Here is a 25,520-nt window from a genome sequence, read left to right on the forward strand (position 1 = left end):
GTCTTTGTATAGGTCACCATCTAATAAAAGTTATCATTTTTATTTGTTTTAATCTATTATTCATTCTTATCATTAATTGCAACATATATAGTTATATTTGTAGTTATAAGTTATATAAGTGAAATGTTAAAAAGTATAAGTGGTGCTTAATACTGTTTTACGTGTCAATATCACTATTGGTGAAATTAAATATCGCGTAATAATGTTTAGCGAGTATTGCTTACTGTTGGATAAACCTCCACTTACAGTACTATCTTCTCATTAAGCTCGATTTAAGAAATTACAAGACAAATACAGTGGCCTTAGGCCTTATTACAAACTTAAACAGTCATAACAAAATTCAGTTAGAATGGACTGTGACAGGTCAGCGATCCACACCTAACATCCTTCTCTAACTAACTAAAGACAAAAGCTATATATACATGCCTCTTCTTCAAGCTCGGGTGGTTGAGAAGACTCTCCAAGAACTAGTAACAGGTTTGAGAGAGAGAGAGAGAGAGAGAGAGAGAGAGAGAGAGAGAGAGAGAGAGAGAGAGAGAGAGAGAGAGAGAGAGAGAGAGAGAGAGAGAGAGAGAGAGAGAGAGCAAGTTAAAGTAAGAAAAGAGAGAAAATAACTAGTGAAAAACTTGCAATAAAAAACTAGAGATTATCAATTAAACATTACTGTGACTTGGAATCTCCACCTTATAATGATGATTTGTTGATTAACGGTGCAATCGAGCTATCATCCAAGGAGCAGCTCAATGGGGATGTAGCCTGGGTTTTTTAGGTGAACCTCGGGAAAAAATTTGGTGTTTTCTATTCCTCTAGTTTACTCTTTTGTTGTATTATTTGTGTGTTTGGTTTTCAGATCGATCTAGATCTAGTTTTGTTCATTTGTTTGATTTGTGTTTCTAGAGTGATTTGGATAATAGCTTTGAGTTTCTTCGAAGAAGAAACTCTTTGCTAGGGTTTATGGTAGCTCAAATCAAAGACCAACAAATTGGTCGAGAAGGTTTCTTTGAATAGGGTATTGTTTTAGAGGATACAAAGTCGTTTTGACTCGTTGACTCTTAAAAATCGAAAGAAATAAAAGGTCGGTCTTGACTTTGGTAAAACTGATATTATAAATTGTTGGTGTAGGGAAAAATTGGTATTTCAAATCTCTACACCAACTAATTGTAAAGTGATACTTCCAAAAATGCTAGGCACCACTAATACTCAATAACAATACTCATTTATATACTAAATAGTTTGCTCCACAAAGTTAGTTTTTGTGTTTTAAATTTTACATAAGAATTTAACTAATATTATATTTTGCATAATATTATCCCAATACATAAAATAAATATAATATAAAAATGAAAATATCATGATGGTTAGTAAATTATATATTTAAATCATAATTAATGATAATATTGTAATCGAAAATGTGTATATTAAAACTTATATTAACAATTAATAATAACACTGTAATTATTTTTTTAAAATCAAAAATATTGTGGCATAGATCTTTTTCTCATTTTTTCGGTAGCTTAGCTAATCCAGAGACTACATGCCAGTTATAAGAGCTTTATACCTCAATTTTCTCTTAATTAAGTCATCGATATGTACCTTGAGGGTTCTCATCCCATTAAGTATGATCTTGCCACAACAAGTTAATCTCTTAAAAGGCTAAACATAATTCTTATCATAAGTAGTTGTAGTGGGATTCGAACTTTTGACCAAGCAAGAAAATATATCAATGAAGGCATTCCTACCAGTGCATTATACAATACGTCGTTAAAACTTTGCATTTGTTGTTATATAAAATTTAGCACAACTTCAACATATGCTAAATTTGATACATCATTTAACACATCATTAAAAAATAAATTTCTTAAAAAGTACTATAATATAACATTATATCACTATTTAAGAAGTGTTTTATTAGAAATGTTTAGAAATCTTTGTGACTAATTGCAATTGCAAAAAGTAAAGATGACTTTTACTTTTAATTTTCTTGGGAAATATATATTTATTGTTTTTTTATATATATATATATATTTGTAATTATTTTAAATTATGGGGCTCTAATTAAGTTGAGTGTGTGAGAGATTAACAATTAAAGACAATGATAGATGTTTTGTTAGGTGTGTATATGTCATCTTGATATATCTATATAAGAAGTCATTTCTAGAATGTTCTATATTTAACCCAAAAAAAAAAAAAATTGTATTTCGAACTCAAGATTAAGTTGAAAGTTATGTTAAAGCACTTCCTTTCAAAAATAAATAAATAAATAAATAAATAAAATTACTAATCACTAATGTGAATTATATATATTATATAGAGAAAAAAAATTAAAGAGGATAGTTTGGTCATTTGACTAGATAAAAATAAAAATGTACCAAAATTTGTGAAGATTATGAACTTATTATGATCAAAATTAATGGTGGTTCTTCTAATAAAAACTAGAAACAAATTGAGAAAGGAACATGCCAAAATTTTATTGTATATTTAAGAGAGTTAAAAGGATGGTACAATATTTCTTAAAAATTGTACTTAATTTTGATCAAAAGTTATTTTTTATTTTATTTTTTTATAATTATCTACGTTATAATTATTTAAAAAAATTTGTAAAATTTTGAAAATTTTAAAAAATTTCAATACGCAGAAAATAGGATTAAATAATCTATTGTACGATTTTTTTATTTTAAACGCGTGTAAAATATATTATTTAAATACTATTTTTTATATTGTAATTATTTTAAATTTTTTAAAATTTTAAAATACTTTAAATAATTATAACGTTTACGATTAAAAAAATTAAACTAAATTAAAAAAATTATCATGAATGCTGATATATAAAAAATGTATTGATATAATCTTTTTATGGAGGTACATTATAGAAACACTCAAAAATATATTTCTAAAAATTAGATATTCTATAAAACTATAACTATGGGTCAAAAAAGAAAGAAATACTCTTATCATGTTAGTGCCTTAATTGAATGAGTGTAACTTTTAATGAAATTTATAGATATGTATATCCTTAAAATATATTTATATTAATATCACTTTACAGCTGTGCTTAATAAATTTCTATACAAATAAAATACAGGCCCTAAAAACAGACATTTCATGTCTTCAGTTCATGGTCTCTTTTAATATTTATATAGTAATTATTAATTGTTTTATTTGCTAATATGTACTTGGCCGGTTTAATTAGTATTTTATTTAATTTAGAATTTTTTCATGACTTTTTATTTTAGAAAAAATTAATGGTGAAAAATTGACATTTTCAAATATTAATATACATTTTTTTCTTCTCCAATATATTTTGTGAAAACAATTGAAGGTGTTTAGCCATATTTTTCAAAAATAATTTTTTAAAAGCTAAAAATATTAAAAATGTTGTTTTCTATTTTATAAATATTTTTTTTTTCTCGAACATTGTTTTCTTACATTTTCTCTCACATAACTTTTTTAATCATCATAAGCCCTAGCCCTAGGGTCGGGGTCAAGACTGGGTCTGGGGCCAAGGCTGAGTCCAAGTAAGAGTTTCGAGGTAGGGGTCGGATCCAAGGTTCAAGTTAAGGCCAGGGCCAGAGTTCAAGTCCGAGATCGGGTCGTGTCTGGGTTTAAGGTCTGGGTCCAGGTCCAAGGTCAGAGTCCAGGATCTTGTGTCTAGACCTTAATTAGGTGTGGGACCAGTATCAGGGTCGACATCCGAAGTCTGTGTCAGGATTGAGGTTTGGATTCATGTCGAGGCGTAGTGTTATATCTAGTTTTTAGAATAATAATAAATGATTAGGTTGCATTGCACAACACATGTCGTAATTTGTCTATTCAAAGTAAAGACAAGTAAAACAGGTTGAAGAACCGAAATCATGACTAGTAGAGTAATCTCATCCAACAAGGATCATAACGTTTATAAATTCATTGTTGAGAAGAGATACTTTAGCATTGCTGAATGCATTCATTTCATATTATCGAATAGCTCGAAAAAGATGTGTCATCCTAACAATTCAAAAATTGACTTGGTCTATTCCCGTGTAACTCTCCCACTAAATAATAGCTACTATATTATTCTTATGAATAGGGGTTGAATCCAAGAGGAAAAGATCAAAACTCTATCAAAATCTACATACAATTTTTGAAAATAATATTAACTTATGGACTAAGTAAAATTAATTACTTAATTTCGTAAAAAATTCTTTGTTGCTTACTCTAACCAAACATATCTTGCATTTTGAAAACTAGTTTTCATTTCTTAAAATCACAATGCTCAAAATAGAAAATAATGCCAAATACTCTTTTAATTTTCAATTTTTTTTTAAGACAATATAAATATTTTTATAAAAGTTCGTACAATATCAAAAAGAGAGAATGTACAAATTACATACCCAAGTTTACTAAGTGTAATTTAGTAAATGTGTATCATTTGAAATTTTAGAGCGGAAGTAAGTCTATTATACATTCTTTTAAGGGGTGTATATATAGTAAATTTAAGTATAAAATAATAAATTGCTAAAAGATTCTTATATAGTAATAAATTACAAAAAATTAATTAATAATTATAATTAATTTAATTTTAAAATATAATTAATCTTAATTAAAGTTTTATAAATAAATAAATGATTAGGTTACTTTCAGATTACAAGTTATTTTTTATTTATTTTTATTTAATTTCCAAATTAATCACAATCATTAAATAATAATCCAATGGCTTAAAAAAATGTAACCATGATGGTTACAATAAAAATGTAACCATTGAAACCTCTTCCATATATATATTTTATCTTTTTCAGCATTTTAAGAGTTTTGTAGTATAATTTTGTTTTATTAATATGATGGTATATATTATAGTTATTACATTATAGTTATTATGACTATATGTAAATTACTAGAACATTTTGAATAATTTACATTGTCGAAATTAAAATTCAAATAATATTTTATTACATACATGGCTATTTTTTCTTATTAGTATAGTAAATTAAATAATTTGCCAAATAATGCCACTACAAAACTCACATTAAGCATCAATTTTAAATCGACTCCTAAACATATATCGTCAATTCATAAAATGACGCTTATATATTCCATGGATGTATAAAGTATACTCTTTGGCGTCGGTTCATAACCAATACTATTGAGCGTAAGTGTTAGTTTAAAATCGATGCTTAAAATATATTTTTTTCTTCTGTTTTAACTTTAAATCGATGCTTACGGGTGGAAAATCCATTTTGCACCGACGCTAGAAAAAAAAAACTTTCAAATCTAGCCACGAATTACTTCGAGCTAGATATGAGATCTGCAAAATAATATATATTATCAAATCCAGAAATAATAATATAAATGATCAGATTCAAAAAAAAAAAAACAAAATATATTATCAAATAATCATACAATATAATAAAATAATCAATCAAATCAAAACTTAATGAAGATCACCGTCGATACCCCACATCATCGACTGATGCCATTGAGATGCAAAGAAACGAAATGAAAGAAAAAACAAGAATGAAACAAAAAAAATAGATCGATCTCAAATCACAAATCCATTTCCCACGCAAAAAACTTGCAAAAATTGAAATACTAATAACAAAATAGAGAGAAATAGAAAAGAATGATGTGTGTGTGAGAGAATTTGTTGCATCATCGTTTGGAGCGAGAACGAGAGAAAGAGAGAGAGATAGTGAGAGAAAGGGAGACCATATCTGCTGGCAACGTTGCTTGGGGTGGTGCGGTCTTGGCCGAAGCTCCTCCAACATGGTGGAGTAGGAGTGGGGCACAACTGGAACAAAATAGAGACAGAGAAAGACGGAGGGAGATCAGTTAGAGAGAGAAGAAGGGATTGGCTGACAATGTTTAGGGTTAGAGTATAGTTTATGTGTTTATGTATTAGAGTTTTTGTGTATAAATAAGCTTTTAAATTGGTTTATTTTGTCAGTTCATTAGTGTTAGTTTAGAAGTAACACTAATGAGCATATAAATATCATCAACTGACACTTAAGAACCAAGTAATTTTTCAGCGTCCATTCTATATATTTTGTCAAAGTTTAGAAGTAACACTAATGAGCATATAAACATCGTCAACTGACACTTAAGAACCAAGTAATTTTTCAGCGTCCATTCTATATATTTTGTGTCTCTAAAGATCGACGCCTCAAAATGAAGATGGTCAATTACCCAAAAGTACTTTTAGTGCAACTATTTGAAAAAGAAAACTCCCAAATTCATGAGATTCTTATCAAATCTATTAGTATATCACATTCACACAAATAAAAATTCCACATTCCAAATTGCTAATAAAATTATTCTACATACAATCTCACCTTTGCCAATATAAAAGGTGAATAATACATATTTTTTTTTAAAGAAAACATTAAAGCCGACATAAAAGGGTATTTGCGGAAAATCAAATTAAAAAAAAAAAAGAAAAGAGAAGAAGCTTTGTATCTCCTTCCTTTACTCCAAATAGTAAGAAACTAGAAAGAAAAGAGAGATAGTGTGTTAAGTTAACCATGGTTAAATAAAAAGGTGTTAGGTGAGGTTTACTTTGACTAGTCTGGTTTGGTAGGCGTTGGTTTGGTCTCAAAATCACCTCACACGCTCCTCACGCGCGCTCACCCATACACCAACACACACTATCTTTCTCTCTCTCTCTCCCCTTCTACCTCTCACCACCCCCAATTATTATTTTTATTTATTAATTAATTAATTTATTGAGTATATATATAAACACCTCTCTTATTTCTCGTCCATTCTTCAGTTTCTGGCTCTCTCTCTCTAGCTTTCTCTCTCTTCAACTACCTCACCCACCTTCCTCAAGGAGAGAGAAAGTCTCTCTCAGCTCAAAATTCGCCATCACCAAATTCTCAACCTCTACAGATTGATCGCTGTGTTGATTTTATTTTGCCGGTGAACGGAATCTGGAATATTCTTTTCTCTTGTAAGTATCGAATTGTTTTGGATTTTAGGTAAAAGTTTGGGGGTGTGGGAGTAATGGAGCCTTCGTCTTCAACTAACTCGATGAAGCTGTCGCCGTTGGATCTGATGACTGCGATTATCAAAGGTGTAAAGGTTGACCCGTCGAATATGTCGTCGGATTCCACTGTTGCTGAGGTTGCTACGTTGATAATGGAGAATCGTGAACTCGTCACGATCTTGACTACTTCTGTTGCTGTACTTATTGGATGTTTTGTTGTTCTTATGTGGCGGAGATCCAGTGGTCAGAAAGTCAAGGTTTTGGAACCTCCTAAGCCGTTGGTTGTTAGGGAGCCTGAACTTGAAGTTGATGATGGTAAGAGGAAGGTTACCATCTTTTTTGGTACGCAGACTGGAACTGCTGAAGGTTTTGCTAAGGTTTGATACTCTTAATTATGTTAAACTTTGTAGGTGTAACTGTTAAGGGCGTGTTTTTTTTTTTTTTTTTTTGGTTTTTCTGTAAATTCATTTGATTGGAATGTTTTGTGAATTATATATAGGCTTTGGCGGAGGAGGCAAAAGCTCGGTATGAAAAGGCCGTGTTTAGAGTTGTGGATATGGTACTGTTGACTTTCTTCCAAAGACTGACTTTTGATTTGGGTTTGATTCGCTTTTGTTCTTTTTAACTTAATTTGAAGTTTTGACTTTTTGTTTTTATTCTACATGGGATGGACTATTTTCAGGATGATTATGCGGCTGATGACGAAGAATATGAGGAGAAATTGAAGAAAGAGGATATTGCATTCTTCTTCTTGGCCACGTGAGTTTCAACTTTCAATTTCAATGGTCAATTTTGCATAATTGTATGTATATGTGTTTGTATTTCTTTGATTTGTACGGTTTGTGATTTGGTTGGTTGTGGATTTTTAGATATGGTGATGGTGAGCCAACCGATAATGCCGCAAGGTTTTATAAATGGTTCTCAGAGGTATATTGAATGAATTTCAAGTTCCCCTTTTCTTTTTTCTCCCTTTGAAAGATTATTGAATCACGATTATTTTTTTTTCCTTCTGAATTGACATTGAAATTGAATGTACTGTGGTGGGTTCAGGGTAATGAAAGAGGGGAATGGCTTCAGAATCTGAAGTACGGAGTATTTGGTCTGGGTAACAGGCAGTATGAACATTTCAATAAGGTTTGAACTATTTTGCATGTTTCATTTTACTAGTGTATTCGTGGCGTATCAATTGCTTGATGTCTAATTTATGTTTGTTATATTCTTGTTGATCAGGTGGCCAAGGTAGTGGATGATATCCTTGTAGAGCAGGGTAAGATTATTTCCCTACTTGGTTAAAAAATTATGGTAAACATGAATGTTGTTATTATCAACTTTCCAATATATATGATGATAATGTATCCTACATGCAAATTGTTTATTGCATGAAACCCAAAGGGTACTTTATCTTTGGGTTGATCAGTAGTAATGCTAGAGACCCTTTGTAATGTGGCATGATTTTTAACTACCATTTATGTTTGGTTTAAAAACATGCCACATCATTGTATGCATTTTGTGTGTATCAAAGTGTTTCTAGCATTACTGTTGAGTTGATACCAAATATATTATTATACATTCAATCTTAGAAGAGCTTTCTGTGATGTCTTCTTGAAACAAATTTTCTGTAATTTCTTAAGATGGTTAACAAAATTATTACATGCAACTTGCAGGTGCAAAGCGCCTTGTCCAAGTTGGTCTTGGAGATGATGACCAATGCATTGAGGATGACTTCACTGCCTGGTATTTTTCAATTGCTTCTGAATGAATTACACATTAACTACTACATTTTAGTTCTTGAATAATGACAAGTCTTTTGGCATTGAATGATGTTTATAGGAGAGAATTGGTATGGCCAGAATTGGACCAGTTGCTTAGAGATGAGGATGATGCAGCTGTTACCACCCCTTACACCGCTGCTGTATTAGAATACCGTGTCGTATTTCACGACCCTGTTGATGCATCACTTGAGAAGAAGAGCTGGGCTAATGCAAATGGACACGCTGTTTATGACGCTCAACATCCATGCAGGTATTTTATTAATGATGCTTTTCTTGATATTCTGGTTGTAATTTGTCTTGCATTAGTGCAATTTAAATCTCACCTGTCACTTGTTTTCTCCATGAAGGGCTAATGTGGCCGTCAGAAAGGAGCTTCATACCCCTGAATCTGATCGTTCTTGCACTCACCTGGAGTTCGAGATTTCTGGCACAGGGCTTTCGTAAGTTGCTTTTTCCTGGCTACTTTGTATTCTTTGGTGTTTCCTCCAAAATCAATGGTTTCTTAGCCTTATTGACTTGTGTGTCTTTCTTTTCCAGATATGAAACAGGGGACCACGTTGGCGTCTACTGTGAGAATCTTCCAGAAGTTGTAGATGAGGCTCTTAACTTATTGGGCTTGTCTCCTGAAACATACTTCTCCATCCACACCGATAAAGAAGATGGAACATCTCTTGGAAGTTCTTTACCACCTCCTTTCCCTCCCTGTAACTTAAGAACTGCACTGACACAGTATGCTGATCTTTTAACTTCTCCCAAAAAGGTTTGTCTTTACAACTGATCTATTAGTCTGATTTAAGTGAACATTAATCTTCCAATAGCTAATTGTTCCTGTGCATTTATTTTCCAGTCTGCCTTGCTAGCTTTAGCGGCCCATGCATCTAACCCAGCTGAAGCTGATAGACTAAGACATCTTGCATCCCCTGCTGGAAAGGTTTGTGAATAACATCATCTACTGTGGCTTTTACTCGGTCCTGAACTTATTACCACTTTCTGTTCGATATGTAAGTTTTTATTGCATTAATCCGCAGGATGAATATGCACAATGGGTAGTTGCTAGTCAGAGAAGTCTCCTTGAGGTCATGGCTGAATTTCCTTCAGCTAAGCCCCCACTTGGTGTATTCTTTGCAGCAGTGGCCCCACGTTTGCTGCCCCGATACTATTCAATCTCATCATCTCCAAGGTATATATTTTTGTCACTTCTCTGCATTGCTTCAAGTTATTAACCTGTTCAAGTAAATACTTCTTTCTGTGTACAAAAACAAGCTACAAGCCTTCCCTGCTACAATTTTTTTTTTCTATTAACTAGTTTTATATCAAGAGAAAAATATTTACAAGTACAGCGGAGTTAATTAAGTCTATTTGTAAGCGAGGCAGTTCTTATTATGATAAGAAAATTTTGGCCATTGATCTCTTTCTGTGAATATTCGCTTTCCTTTCTTTTTGAATTCAGTGCAGTGTACTTACCCTAAAGTATTTTGAACAGAATGGCTCCATCTAGAGTTCATGTTACTTGTGCATTAGTTTACGAGAAAACACCAGCTGGGCGTATTCACAAAGGAGTGTGCTCTACTTGGATGAAGGTATGTTCTGTAATTTTCATTGGTAAAGCCTTATTATTAATGCAATGTTTGTATGCAGTAGTTGCTCATTTTCGCCTCTTTACATACTACCAAAATTGTTTAATTGTTTTCCATCATCATATACTCTGTATGTCCCATTGAATTTCAAATGGACTGAAGAACTGATCTGGATTTTATTTTCAGAATGCTGTGCCTGCTGAGAAAAGTGATGATTGCAGTTGGGCACCTATTTTTATTAGACAGTCGAACTTCAAGCTTCCTTCTGATCCTAAAGTACCAATTATCATGATTGGTCCTGGCACGGGATTGGCTCCTTTCAGAGGTTTCCTACAGGTTCAATTTGCACACTAGATCTTTTATAAACTTAAGTAACACTTATTCACAAAATCAGGGAATATAACTAATACAAAAATTTACTTTCTCAGGAAAGATTGGCTCTTAAAGAATCTGGAGCAGATCTGGGACCCTCAGTTTTGTTCTTTGGATGCAGAAACCGTAGAATGGTAAGCGATTCCCCTTATATACACGAAGAACTCTCTTCTGTTGGCGAGGTTTAATAATTAGCACTGAATTTTTGTTCATTCTTAATCTTCCAGGACTTCATTTATGAAGACGAGCTGAACAACTTTGTTGAAAACGGCGCTCTTTCTGAACTAGTACTTGCATTCTCACGAGAGGGACCTACTAAAGAATACGTGCAGCATAAAATGGCGCAAAAGGTACCCCACCTAACCTTCTTTAAAATGACAAAAAATGTTGTTGGTGGTAGGCAATTTAAATTAATTTGAAATATAATCATATGTTTGTTCGCTTTGAATTCAGGCTGCAGACATGTGGAAAATGATATCCGAAGGAGCCTACATTTATGTTTGTGGTGACGCTAAGGGCATGGCTCGTGACGTTCACCGAATGCTTCACACTATTGCTCAAGAGCAGGTATTTCAATACAAATTGTTGTGTACTAAAGCTAGAATAGAATTAGTGTCACAAACTGATGTACTAACAAAGTCTCGGGTCCTATTCGTTGATTACAGGGACCAATGGACAGCTCGAAAGCTGAGAGCTTGGTGAAAAATCTGCAAATGAATGGAAGGTATCTCCGCGATGTGTGGTAACCCCATAAACCTTAAAAAGGGAATGAAGAACTATTAAGAGTTTTAATGAAATACATAAAAAAAATATTAAATGCATAAAACAATTGGCCAAACCAAAAAGGCCAAGTTGGTGTAGTAGTAAAGTACTTAAAGGGGCTTGTTATAATTATGATGATGAAGCCTCCTTCCATTTTGTGGTCTCTTCGAAAATGGGCGAAAATCGCTCCTGTTGCGGTTGGTATAGCGCTCTCGCCTCTCGGTCCTCTGGTGATTCTTTTAACTCTATGTGAAATTTTTTTGTTCTTGTAATTTATATATTATACGAAACACAATAATTATGGGCTAGGCATAGTCTTTTTTCTTTTATTTTTTCTTTTTACTTTTTTTATTATTATTATTATTATGGACTCTTAAATTTTCCCCTGTATTATGAACCACAAAATATGGTTCTAATGGCAGAATATTAATGGTCTTGTTTTTCCTATTTTTGTAATTTGGTTACATGGATGTATTATATTCAAGTTTGTTATCTCTCTATTCTCCTTTTTTATATTTGCTTAATACAATTACAAACACTATTAGAACATATATTTTTCGTAATGTAGGTTTTCCAATATTTTTATTTTGAGAAGTGTTACTGTCAAGTGAAAACATATTCTGATTTTTTTTTTTTTTTTTTTTTTTTTTTTTTTTTTTTTTTTTTTATAAATTATTCGTAATTTTGTAAAAATTTATAAAAATAATAATATAACTAACTATAAAACAAATATTTCAACACTTGAATGGAGACTTATTTAACCAATGAAGGAATTGATGTCATACTTTGGTAAACTTAATTTTTGCGTATTCAATTCAAACAATCAATTTTATATGTATTTGGCTTTTTTATTTTCTTATTAATCCAATAATCGACACCAAATTAAAGTTTTGTGAACTATAAACTTAGGTTTGATTGAGTAATTTTTGTTAACTAATTAATCATGAAACAATAGACAGTCTCCTCCTTGGTGCATACTCCATATAATAATTAGTAATATTGAAAAAAAAAAATACACTACTTGGTAGCCACGAAAATTAATTTTATTGGTTTTTTTACAAGATTTCTTTCATTTTTTAAAATAAAATAAAATAAAATATTGGTTAGACGGAGTAGCTTCATTGCTTCTATTACTAAAATAACAAAATATTAACAATCAATAAAAAATTAGTTGTGTGATTTAGAGGATAATATACACAACTACCACAAAAGAGACCTGGCTAATTTTCAATTTGACCTGATTTTAGTTTATTATTATTTCTATAATAAAGTGAGATTGATGAGATCAATTATCAATGAGGCCAACTGGCCCCTCTATAAGTACTTGTTAAGTTATTCAAAAACTAGTTTGATAAAAAATTAATTATTAAATAATCAATACATCAACCAGAGGGTTAAGACTAGTGGGGTTTTATTTAGTTATTAATTATGAAAAATTATAGCTTGTTTCACTATTTGCTTAAAGAAAATTAGTAAGAAGACTTTAAGACTATTTGATTTCCACGTTTATAATATTTAGTGAATTTTTTATTGACAATCAATCATATGATTAAAAAAAGGTAATTGTGACACCTTTTTGTGGCTAATCATTATTTAAATAATTTTTTATTTTTAAATAATAAAAAAATAAAAGATATTTTCAAAAAACATATTTACTAATACTAATACTATTTTCATCTCTCTTCCTTTTTAGAATTAAAATTTTAAAATTTTTGAAAATAAAAATAGTTATTTTTAAAATTTATTTAAATAATTTGCGGTGTAAAAATTTAAATTTAATTCTCGGTTGCAGATAAATACCTAAGTTTAATTTTGGGATAATTATATAAGACACTATTTTTTGTAAAAAAAATTATATTTTTACGTTTAAAGATTTTTTTTTATATTTTTACGGGTTTCCATAAAAACAACACGAAAACAACAAAAAAACTACATAAAAGTAACATGAAAATAACATCTAAATAATATTAAAACAACAACAAAAAAATAACATACAAATAACAAAAAATTAACAAGAGTACAACATAAAAAGACCGTATTTTCTGTAAATAAAATAAAAAAAATCGTAAAAATATTTAAAATTCTGTGAAACTGTATTTTTGTAATTTTTTTTCTTGTTTTTGTGAAATAATTCCTTTAATTTTTACGATAATAAAAATTAAATTATATTTTTAGAATTTTCGTAGGTACTAACTGTTAAATGTCAAGTCATTATTCACGTGTTATTTTCTTATTGATATATTAAATAAAAATTAAAAATTTAATGACCTGAACTAATTAAGAATTGACACGTGACAATTTAAAGTATGATATTTATACCACAAATTACTCTATACTTTATTTTTCACTCATTATTTTCTTCCACCTCACTTTCTCTCATTTTATATTCTTTCACCACATTTTCTTTCACTTTATTTTTAATATTCTCATTTAAATAAATAAAAATAAAAGATTGTCTTTTCATATTTGTGGTTTCAAAAATTTTTAAAAAGAAAAAAATTTACTAAACACACCCTTAAATTATACACAATTTTTAACACAATAATTTGTAATTGATCAACCCTATAATTAGAAATTATATGGTCCCCACTTAAACCTATATATAACTACTATTCTTTTTTTTTTATTATGTTTTTTTTTTTATATATATATATATAAAAAACATATATTGCTAAAATTAAATACGCATAGTAGGGAATGTTAGACTTTTATTTGGGCTTACATTAAATTTTATTGGTTTTATTAAAACTTGGGTTGATTGGATAGTTCTTTGCTGTGTTAGCCCATGTTGTCGGTGATCAATTGTTAATGGGCTTAGCATCTGTGTGTAAAGTCTAGGTGAAGCAGAAGTGTGGGCTTTTCTAGTTGACTGAAGCCTTTGATGAGCGAGCCCGGCCAACTAGGGTTTTGTAGCTAAGTCCCCTCCCTAACTCTATAAATACATATTGTCTCATCACAATTGTATACCTTTTGATAATCAGATAAATAAACTGCTTCTGATTTAGAGATCTAGGGAGGAAGACTTAGTTGATAGTATTGCACTATCAAATTGGAGTAACTGCTGTGGATCAAACAGAGATACTTGCTATGGATCAATCAGGTACACATACCTAATTATTATATCTTATTATTGTGTCCTATGTTATATACAAATAGATCTTGGGTTAATTGTTAATTTATCTAACATGTGGTATCAGATTGCCTATTGTATATGATTTAGAACCTATAATTAGTATAATTAATTTTTATATGTTAATTATCTAAAATTACATATCAATTTCGTTATTATTTTATGTGCAATTTTTTGTTTATAAATCTTAAAACTTTAGGGGTTTTATTGATCGTTAAATTCTCTTTCAATTGATATATTATATGCATGAAATCATTGTGTATATTAAGAGAATTTTAACTTTAAAGTTTTAGGGTTTATATAATTACATTATGAAATTATAATTTGTGTTTTTTAATTTTATAGTTTTTGATCTAAAATTGATAAAAAATTTCTCATAATTAATTGTTTATCAATGTTCTTACACAATTTATTTCGTGTTTCAACCGAGAATTTATATCACAATCAATTTTTTTAAGTTCTTCAATTTTTCGGATTTATTTTAAACATAGATCTACCCATTTAGTCTTTAATACACGAAATTAATAGTGTAAATCAACTAGAAATCGATTCCCGATCGAAACCCATCCAAAATCCCCACTTTTCGTCGTTTTTTTGGCCGGTTTTCACGTCAGACCCGAACTGGAGGCAATCGGGTCGCGTGACCCGGTTTCAGACCCGCCCAAGGTTGAAGAAGGTTCCAGCCAGCGAAGCCCACTCGCGGCAGTGGCGCGTGGGGGCGCGTGCGGCCACGTCGGACATTGTTTTTTGACGTTTTTTTTTCCAGCGTGCTTAGAATTTAATTTCTAATTTTTCTATGATTTTTAATTAATTTTTTGACTCCGTTTAATAATTATTATTATTTTAATGATAATTATGTAGTTAAAAAATTATTAAAAATATTTTTTGATAATTTTTCGAAATTTGTCGATCATAGAAAATTTTTTGAGTTTCTTCTCGTTCCATAAGACATAGTCACTCTCTTATTTAATTTATTTTGACTATGTAGTCTCCACCAATTTTCTTATATTCAAATCTTTTGATTATTTGTTGTTCTAAAGTTATAAAACTTGGTTGTTTGATACAAAAATAATGTGTTATGGTGGACACTTTATTTTTGATTATCAATATAATAAAAGCAATTATATATCTCTTTTGGAAATTTGGTTGAAAATTATTAATTTTTAATGATTGTTTTATCACCAAATTTCACATGTTGAAGAAAATATTATATTTTTGGTTGACTATATGTGTAATTACTTGCCCAAAGGTAGTATTTACATATATTAGTTCACATTCCATGAAGTGGGTTAATATTAAATGTATATATTTTAATTATTTGCCCAAAGGTAATAATTTAAATATATAAATTTATTATTATTTTTTTTGCTTGAATTAATACATATTTTTAAGAAATTTATTTGCCCAAAGGTAATAAAATTCTTAAATGATATGTATTTTTTTTTCTTTGTTGTAACTTCATGAAGGTAGATCATGTGTGTGTTATATTCTCACCCCAAAGGGGAGTTTATAATGACCAGTTGATTCTACAATATTTTCTAATACATTGCTCATATTGCTTATTCAAGTTTTAATTTTTGAATTTTTCAGTCTCCTTTTCTGTGAACAACAATAATGCTTCCATCCATATTTTAAATGCTTCCAACTACAAGACATGGAAACGAGATGTGGAATTTACTTTAGGCATAATGGATTTGGACTTGTGCCTACGAGAAGAAAAACCTGCTGATCTTACTGACTCCGATGTACCGCCGAGAGAACTCATCATGCACAATGGGAAAAGTCAAGTCGTCTTAGTCTTCTTACTATGAAAAGATCCATTCCTGAACATCTATTGAGTGGTTTGCCAGACACTACAAATGCCAAAGAGTTTTTCAATGCTGTAGAAAAATTATACGACACTGGTGAAAACGCTGAAGCTGGACATCTTATGGATGAAATGACAACCATTAAGTATGATGAATTAAAAGGAGTGCGAGATTTTATTCTGAAATTGGTGAATGTTCAGTCCAAGTTGAAAGATCATAATATTCCTCTTCCTGACTCTTTCATTATTCATCGAGCTCTTCATGCTCTTCCTGCCTCTTTCAGCCTTATCAAGACAGCCTACAACACTTACAATCAAACATGGACTATCAGCGACCTAATTTCTCAGTGTGTAGCTGAAGAAAGCAAGCTTAAAAGGGAGAAGAATGAATCTGCTAACTATGTTTCTCACCTCAAGCCCAACAAAGGAAAAGGAAAATTCAAGAATAAAAATGATGGTGCTACTAAACAGAATGGTAATGGTAAGGAGCATAAGAATAAATAGAAGAATAACAATGGAAAGTCCAAATACTCTAATGTGAAGTGTTACTTTTGTGAAAAATTGGGGCATCGGAGAACTGGTACATCACAAATTTAAGACTTGGTTAGAAAAGAAGCAAGCACAATCAGGTAATCCATTAGCATGTGTTTGTTTTGAATCTAATCTAGTTGATGTTCCTATTGATTCTTGGTGGTTAGACAGTGGTGCTACTGTTCATGTTTCTGCTTCCTTACAGGGGCTAAGGGATCTCAGGAAGCCAAGTGAGAGGGAGTCCAAGCTTAAAGTGGGCAATGATGTTGGAGTTGAAGTTATCTATGTTGGAACATTTATTCTTGAATTACAGTCTACTGTTAAGATTATTTTGAACAATACCTTTTATGTTCCTACTTTTAAAAGGAATTTAGTTTCGCTTCCGCTTTTGGTTAAACAAGGATATTCTTTTCATTTTGCAAATGATAATGTGGACATTATGCTTGACTCTCGAATTATTAGAAATTGCTTTTATTCTGATGGTCTTTACAAGTTGTCATTGGCTCCTTTAGATTCCTCTTTTAATGTTGTGAATACTGTGGGTAAAAGACCTCATATTAAGGAAACATCCTTATTGTTATGGCACAAAAGATTGGGTCATATTTCCAGAGAAAGGGTTGATCGTTTAATTAAATCTGAAATACTTCCTCCTCTTGATGCTTCTGATTGGGATACTTGTGTTGATTGTACTCGTAGAAAATTGACTAAAACAAGAAAGAAGACTGCAAACCGCAGTCAATCTTTATTGGAAATTATCCACACAGACATCAGTGGTCCTTATTCCACCACATTGTGCAGAAATAAATATTTTATCACTTTTATCGATGATTTTTCTCGTTATGGATTCACCTATTTAATTAAAGAAAAATCTGACGCTCTTGATAAACTCAAAATTTTTCGAAATGAGGTTGAGAAACAATTAGGAAGAGTCATCAAAGTTGTTCATTCTGATCGTGGAGGAGAATATTATGGTCGTTATACAGAATCTGGACAACACATGGGGCTTTTTGCAGAGTACTTACAAGAAAATGGTATAGTTGCTCAATACACTATGCCTGGTTCACTTGAGCAAAATGACGTTGCTGAAAGGAGAAATCGCACTCTCATGGATATGGTTAGAAGTATGATGACTAGAACAAATCTTCCAGAGTTTTTATGGGGTGAAGCACTTATGACTGCAACTTATATTTTAAGTCGTGTTCCCAGTAAATCTGTTCCCAAGACCCCTTTTGAGTTATGGACTGGGCGGAAGCCTAGTCTTAATCATCTTCGAGTATGGGGTTGTCCAGCTGAAGTAAAGATTTATGATCCTAATTTGAAAAAGTTAGATCCGAGAACAAATCGCTGTTATTTCATTGGTTATCCAATGCGCTCAAAAGGCTATCGCTTTTACTGTCCCACTCGTGGTACGCGAATTGTTGAATCTCTGACTGCTAAATTTCTGGAATTTGATGTTGCTGAAAAAATTCCTTCAACATCTCTTGAAATGGGGGAGTCCTCTAAAGGAATTTGTATTCCTATGTCATTTTCAAGAGATGATAATAGTAGTCTCCATCCTACTCCACTTGGTAATGATCCCATTGTTGATGAATACATTGCTCCCGATATCGAAGATGATGAAGGTCCTATTATTGATGAAGGGCTTGTTAATGATGAAGCTCCTATTGTTTATGAGAATCCTGTTATTGAAGAAATTCCAGTTGTGGAAGATGTTATTCAAAACAATGATCAACAAAGAGAAGTTATTCCAGAAGTACCTCCTCTAAGAAGATCTCAGAGACAAAAGAAGTCAACAAAGTGTCATGATAATTTTGTTTATCTTGGAGAAGGAGAATATGATATTGATCATTTTGTGGATCCTGTCACTTTTAGTGAAGCACTTAATAGTCCACAATCTTCAAAATGGTTAGCAGCTACGGATGATGAGATCGACTCCATGAAGAAAAATAGTGTATGGGAGCTAGTTTTATTACCTGATGGTTTTCAACCAATAGGTTGTAAGTGAATTTTAAAGGCTAAAAGGGATAAAAAGGGACAGATTGAAAGGTTTAAAGCGCGTTTAGTGGCTAAAGGCTTTACTCAAAGAGAAGGTATTGATTACACTGAAACTTTCTCACCTGTTTCCACTAAAGATTCATTCAGAATTATTATGGCCTTAGTTGCGCATTTTGATTTAGAATTGCATCAAATGGATGTTAAAGCGCTTTTACGAATGGAGAATTGAATGAGGAAGTCTATATGTCTCAACCTGAAGGCTACAAGGAGAAAGGAAAAGAACACTTAGTTTGCAAGTTGAAACGATCCATTTATGGTCTCAAACAGGCATCTCACCAGTGGTACTTGAAGTTTGACAAGGTTGTGACATCGTTTGGTTTCGTAGAGAACAAGTTTGATCAGTGTATTTATATGAAGATCAGTGGGAGTCGTTATATTTTTCTTGTTCTTTATGTAGATGACATTTTACTTGCCAGCAGTGATTTGTCACTACTAAATGAGACCAAAAATTTTCTGTCTTCCAATTTTGATATGAAAGATCTTGGAGAGGCATCCTATGTTTTGGGGATTGAGATCCATCGTGACAGGAATCGAAAAGTTCTTGGCTTATCTCAAGAAGCTTACATTAATCGTGTGCTCAAAAGGTTCAACATGGATTTATGTAAAGCCGGTTTTGTTCCTATTCTGAAAGGGGACAAGTTCACTAAGCAGCAATGTCCTAAGAACGACTTGGAAAGAGGAGCAATGAAGAACATCCCTTATGCAAGTGTAGTAGGGAGTTTGATGTATGCTCAGATTTGCACTCGACCTGACATAGCTTTCGTAGTCAATGTTCTTGGGAGATATTTATCTGATCCTGGCCATGATCATTGGGTTGCAGCCAAGAAAGTTTTGAGATATTTGCAAAGAACGAAGAGTTTTATGCTTGTGTATAAGCATGTTGACAATCTTCGAGTTGTTGGTTATTCAGATTCAGATTTTGGTGGTTGTGTAGATGATTTAAAGTCAACTTCTAGCTATATTTTCACCTTGGCGAGTCTTGCTATTTCTTGGAAGAGTGTCAAACGTACTTTGATCACATCATCTACTATGTATCTTTGAGTTTGTTGCATGTTATGGGGCATCTTTGCAAGCTTTGTGGTCAAGAATTTTATTTCGGAGATACGAGTGGTTGATTCTATTTCCACACCTATGCTAATCTATTGTGATAATAATCTTTCTTGTTTTCTTTTCAAAGAATAACAAGATTAGTAGTGCTTCTAAACATATGGAAATAAAGTATCTCACTGTCAGAGACTTGGTCAAGAAAGGAGACATTGTTATTGAAAATTGCAAGACCGAGTCGATGTTAGCAGATCCTCTAACCAAAGGGTTAAGTGCCGTGTTGTTTAATAAACATGTTGTTAATATGGGCATTTTAGAATCTTTTGATCTTTTGGGTTAGTGGGAGTTTTGTTTTTTGTTTGTTTTTAGAAATTATTATTTATAATTTTCTGAATAAAGTTATGAACTACATTTTATGATTCAATTTTTTTATTATTGAATGGATATGTTTTCAATTATGTTTTGTTATATTCTCGAGAATGATTGAATTGAAAGCATGTGGTTCATATTGTTGTGATCATTGTCTTTTAAATTTATTTGCTTATTGACAATGATATGTTGTTGGCTTAATTCTTTAAGCAAGTTTAGTGACACTTACTTATTTTAAGTGGTGTATGTTTAATTTCACTGGCTTATTTATTAAGCATCACGGTATCAGTGAAATTTGAGGACTGATAAAGATATTATGTTATTTTAAATTGATCACATGTTGAACATAATTCCTTACCACACTACTAGACTTATTGACCATGTCGATTTAATACTTTGGTATTTGTGATTATGAATGTCTTTTGTTGAGTTAAAAACAATATGACTGTCATAGTTCATTTTCAAAGGTTAAATTGGACCGGTATGTTGAGATGCTATCAGAGAACTATCATTTTTTAAAGTGGCCACAAATGTTTTCCTGTTGTTCAACCCATGAGTCGTTTTCAAACAAATTATTTTGATATAATATATATGTATTAAAATCAATGTAGCCCAAGTGGGAGAATGTTAGACTTTTATTTGGGCTTACATTAAATTTTATTGGTTTTATTAAAACTTGGGTTGATTGGATAGTTCTTTGCTGTGTTAGCCCATGTTGTTGGTGATCAATTGTTAATGGGCTTAGCATCTGTGTGTAAAGTCTAGGTGAAGCAGAAATGTGGGCTTTTCTAGTTGACTGAAGCCTTTGATGAGCAGGCCCAGCCCAACTAGGGTTTTGTAGCTAAGTCCCCTCCCTAACTCTATAAATACATATTGTCTCATCACAATTGTATACCTTTTGATAATCAGATAAATAAACTGCTTCTGATTTAGAGATCTAGGGAGGAAGACTTAGTTGATAGTATTGCACTATCAAATTAGAGTAACTGCTGTGGATCAAACAGAGATAATTGCTATGGATCAATCAGGTACACATACCTAATTATTATATCTTATTATTGTGTTCTATGTTATATACAAATAAATCTTGAGTTAATTGTTAATTTATCTAACAAGGAATGCATAGTAAAAAATCTATATGTACACAGGGTTGCTATTATCATTTTTGAATGATAGTTATTGATTAATATGTATGATTTGTCATTATTTATTTTGGTTATAAATATAGTACTCTTCACATTCTTTTAATATTTCATCGTTGATGATTTATTAAATTTTTAGTTTAAAGTGTTGTTACGTTAAAGTTTTCTTTTTTATATTTGTAAATAACTTAATTAGCTTATTTTTATTATTGTTTCTGCTTGATAAGTCATACGTCCAATATACACAATTACACATCAATAAAAATTTCCATTTACTTTTCAAAATATATGTACATATATATTAATTTGTGTTGACTATTTTATATTTAAATTTGAGATATATATACTAATATGAGACCACACTATTCTAAAGGCATCCTTTGTCATGGCATGGCACTATAAGTCAATCATATAGGTTAATTTCACTATAAAAATCATAGTTTGATTTCAATATTGGCATCCCCACATAAAGTCATGCCCTAATTCTTGGGCAAGGATATGATTGGTCTATTGATCACTTCACTAGTGTCATACTTAACAAAATTCCAAGGTCTTCATAGGTAGTGTTCTATAATCTGCAATGTATATAGCTTAATTTCCAATGGACAAAGTTGATTTTGGAGGCCAAAAAAGTGGTCTTATATGGATTACAAGTCTATATTGTACTATTACTATGTGTGGATATATTTTCTAATATACTGCATAATTGCACTTTTAAAGACATATTGAACATGGGATTTGTATTAAAGTTTTTATTATTACTATATTAGTTATCCTAGTGCATTGAGAGAGAGAGAGAGAGAGAGAGAGAGAGAGAGAGAGAGAGAGAGAGAGAGAGAGAGAGAGAGAGAGAGAGAGAGAGAGAGAGAGAGAGAGAGAGAGAGAGAGAGAGAAATTTGGTCAATGAAAATTTGTGAAAAGGGTTATATTTGACAGTGTCATAAAGAAATTGTATAATAATTTAAAAAATAAAATTGAGATATTAATAAATAAATAAAATATAAAAAAAATGTACTATGAGCTCAAATTAGAATTACTTGAAATACTTTTGCTCTCTTTTTTTTTTTTTCCCCTTTAATATTTAACAAAACTAACAAAATTTTGACAGGTCTAGTCCTAATTATTATTAAACTACCACACCCTCATTTTTTTTTTATGAATTAGTAGTAAGTTTGTATTGCTTCAATCAACCTTTACAATCAATGTAGCACCAAATTTGGCCTTATCATATACTAATTACAACTTATAAAACATCAAACATGCTTGTTCTCTTTGTGAGATCTTTTTAGATCTAATACATGTTATTTTAAATGTTATTCTTGACTGACTGTACACAAGTTGTAACTATTTGTATCTTTTGATTCTAAAGACAATCATTCTTATTCGCCCCAATTTGATACACCAGCCCTCCCAATACCGCCGATGTAACTTGCTTCTTAAACTTCGACATTTTTGCTCTCGAGATCCATCTAAATAGTCCTGAGAGCGGTCTTGCCATTACTTTCCAAACCAGCCAGTTTTTGATCTCCTCTAAGCATTTGTTGCTGAGAAGTATAGCTTCCAATATCAACTATTATTGTCATGAGGAGAAGTATAGCTTCACCAATCTGCCTTTTCCATATAAACACTGTGAATCTACCTTACTCACAGATTGTCTTGTTTTGTTTTGTTGAGATAGCCTAAATGTATTTGCCTAACGCATCAATGTTCCATAACAAATGTTCCTTATCCCTAAGCTGCTTTTCAGAGGTGAAAATCGGTCGGTTATGGTCGGTTTTTAAAATTTTATAATCGACCGGTCGGTTACGGTTTTCGTAAAGAAATTATAACTGTATAAAACCGACCGTACAGTTTTTGGCGGTTTTCGGTTTGGCAGTTTTAGGCGATTTTTGGCGGTTTTTGACGGTTTTAACGGTTTTTTGGTTAAACTATTTTTTTATTTCAAAAATCGAAACCGACCGCCATGTCAAAAAAACCGAAACCGAAACCAACCGCCAAATTCGGTGATGACGTGAAACCAAAAATTCGGTTACGGTCTGGTCGGTTTGATGGTCGGTTTCGGTTTTTCGATTTTTATGAACACCCCTACTGCTTTCTTATTTTGACTTGCATAAGTGTTCCCAAAACATTAATCTTTTTCAAAACTATTTTTGGCTAAACCATGATTTAGGCCCAATATGAGTACATTAAGAGATGAGAACTGAATTAATCAATGTTATTTGGCCAACAAAAATTACATTCCTTGATTCCCAAACTCGAATTTTGTGTACCATTTTCTCTACCAAGAGCCCAGGTAATTAAAAGAAAATTTACTCCTAGTAAAACCTGAAGCATCAAGAACTTGTTGTATCTTATATTCCTCCTCCACAACAATATAAAGTTTATTTGAAATCTGAAGTTTTGATAGTAACAAGATTAATTTGAAAACTCAGCTCAATCGCAGCTGAGGCAGAGGTTTTGTATTTATAATGATAAGGCAATCAATACAGAATCAACAAGAGCAAATCAGCTCTTGACACGCCAATAGTTTGTTACAAAAAAGGAGAATCTCAAAGATTTAATTACAACGGCATTTTAGGATAAACATAGAGGAGGAATATTCCCTCTCCAAGGAATGAGGAGGCTGACAGATCATCACTGAGGAGAATTACAAAAAGGTCCCTGCAGATGTTCAATTTCTTTTCACACCACCCCTCAAGCGCAGAGGTGATTCCATCAGACCAAGCTTGCTCGTAAGGAATTGAAATCTGGAGTGTGTCAGCCCTTTTGTTAAGCAATCGGCTATTTGATCGTGGGATGGTATGAATCTGATCTCAAGCTTGTTTTGTAGAATTTTGTCTCTTATAAAATGAACATCAATCTCAATATGTTTCGTTCTTGCATGGTACACAGGATTTGAGGCGAGTGCACTTGCACCCATGTTATCACACCACACAACCGGTTTTTCGAACACTTTGAACTTCATCTCTTCTAACAGCTCCTGTAACCAAGCAATTTCAGTAGCAAGATGTGCCAGGGCTCTGTATTCAGACTCTGTGCTTGACCTTGCAACGACACTTTGTTTCTTCGAAGACCAGGACACCAAGGTTTCACCAAAGAAGACACAGTATCCTCCTACTGATTTCCTATCATCGGGGCAGCAGCCCCAGTCTGCATCAGAGAAGCCTATGAGATTAAGGTGATCACTTGGTGCAATATGCAGACCGAGATGTGTTGTCCCTTTCAAATATCGCATTATTCTCTTGGCTGCATTCCAGTGAGTAGTTGTAGGTCCTTTTAAGAACTGGCTAAGCTTATTAACAGAGTAAGAAATGTCTGGTCTGGTGTGACTTAAGTATTGCAATGCCCCAATCAAGCTTCTGTACATAAAAGGATCGTTCAGCAACTCACCATCGTTTATGGACAGTGGCTTCCCTGCTGTCATAGGAGTAGGACACGGCTTCACATTCATCATATTGTGTTTCTGCAAGAGTTCTGATATATACTTTGCTTGAGACAAGTAAATACCAGTGTTGTCTCTGAAAACTTCTATTCCGAGAAAATAATTCAAGGGCCCCAAGTCTTTCAATGCAAAACTCTTGTCTAGTTTGGAAACAAAGGCATTTATTTCCCTGCCACAACTCCCAGTTATTATTATGTCATCGACATACACCAACACCATGAGAACATATTTGGGATGTTGTACCATAAACAAGGATGAATCTGCTTTAGAGTTGCTGAAACCCCAATCAATGAGCGTTTTCTTTAACTGATCATACCGGGATCTTGGCGCTTGTCTCAAGCCATAAATCGACTTCTTCAGTTTACACACAAAGCCTGGTTTTGAAGGGTCTTCGAAACCCGGGGGTTGTGTCATAAAAACGTCCTCCTCAAGAACGCCATTAAGGAAGGCGTTATTGATATCGATTTGCCTTATCTCCCATCCTTTTGTCACTGCCAGTGTTAAAACAACTCGAACTGTCGAAGCCTTAATGACCGGACTGAAGGTCTCTTTGAAATCCACC

The 25,520-nt window shown here is 32.0% G+C and overlaps 1 protein-coding gene across 2 annotated transcripts; it reads left to right on the forward strand.

Annotated features, from left to right (window-relative positions):
- The first annotated feature begins 6,691 nt into the window (after positions 1 to 6,691).
- LOC115694814 (NADPH--cytochrome P450 reductase 2) lies at positions 6,692 to 11,930 on the forward strand. Of its 2 annotated transcripts, XM_030621903.2 has the most exons (18): positions 6,692 to 7,332; positions 7,455 to 7,514; positions 7,638 to 7,714; positions 7,825 to 7,882; positions 8,006 to 8,089; positions 8,186 to 8,222; positions 8,620 to 8,689; positions 8,786 to 8,977; positions 9,075 to 9,167; positions 9,265 to 9,487; positions 9,575 to 9,658; positions 9,756 to 9,907; positions 10,211 to 10,307; positions 10,491 to 10,640; positions 10,733 to 10,810; positions 10,904 to 11,026; positions 11,130 to 11,243; positions 11,342 to 11,930. In XM_030621903.2, the coding sequence occupies exons 1-18, from the start codon at positions 6,973 to 6,975 to the stop codon at positions 11,420 to 11,422; spliced, it is 2,133 nt and encodes a 710-aa protein (XP_030477763.2). In that variant the 5' UTR covers positions 6,692 to 6,972; the 3' UTR covers positions 11,423 to 11,930. The 2 variants fall into 2 exon arrangements, with proteins under 2 accessions (XP_030477763.2, XP_060972870.1); XM_061116887.1 differs by having other exon boundaries at positions 6,724 to 7,332; positions 11,130 to 11,930.
- The last annotated feature ends 13,590 nt before the right edge of the window (positions 11,931 to 25,520 follow it).

This window comes from Cannabis sativa, chromosome 6 (genome assembly GCF_029168945.1).
Source record: "Cannabis sativa cultivar Pink pepper isolate KNU-18-1 chromosome 6, ASM2916894v1, whole genome shotgun sequence".
Taxonomy (NCBI): domain Eukaryota; kingdom Viridiplantae; phylum Streptophyta; class Magnoliopsida; order Rosales; family Cannabaceae; genus Cannabis; species Cannabis sativa.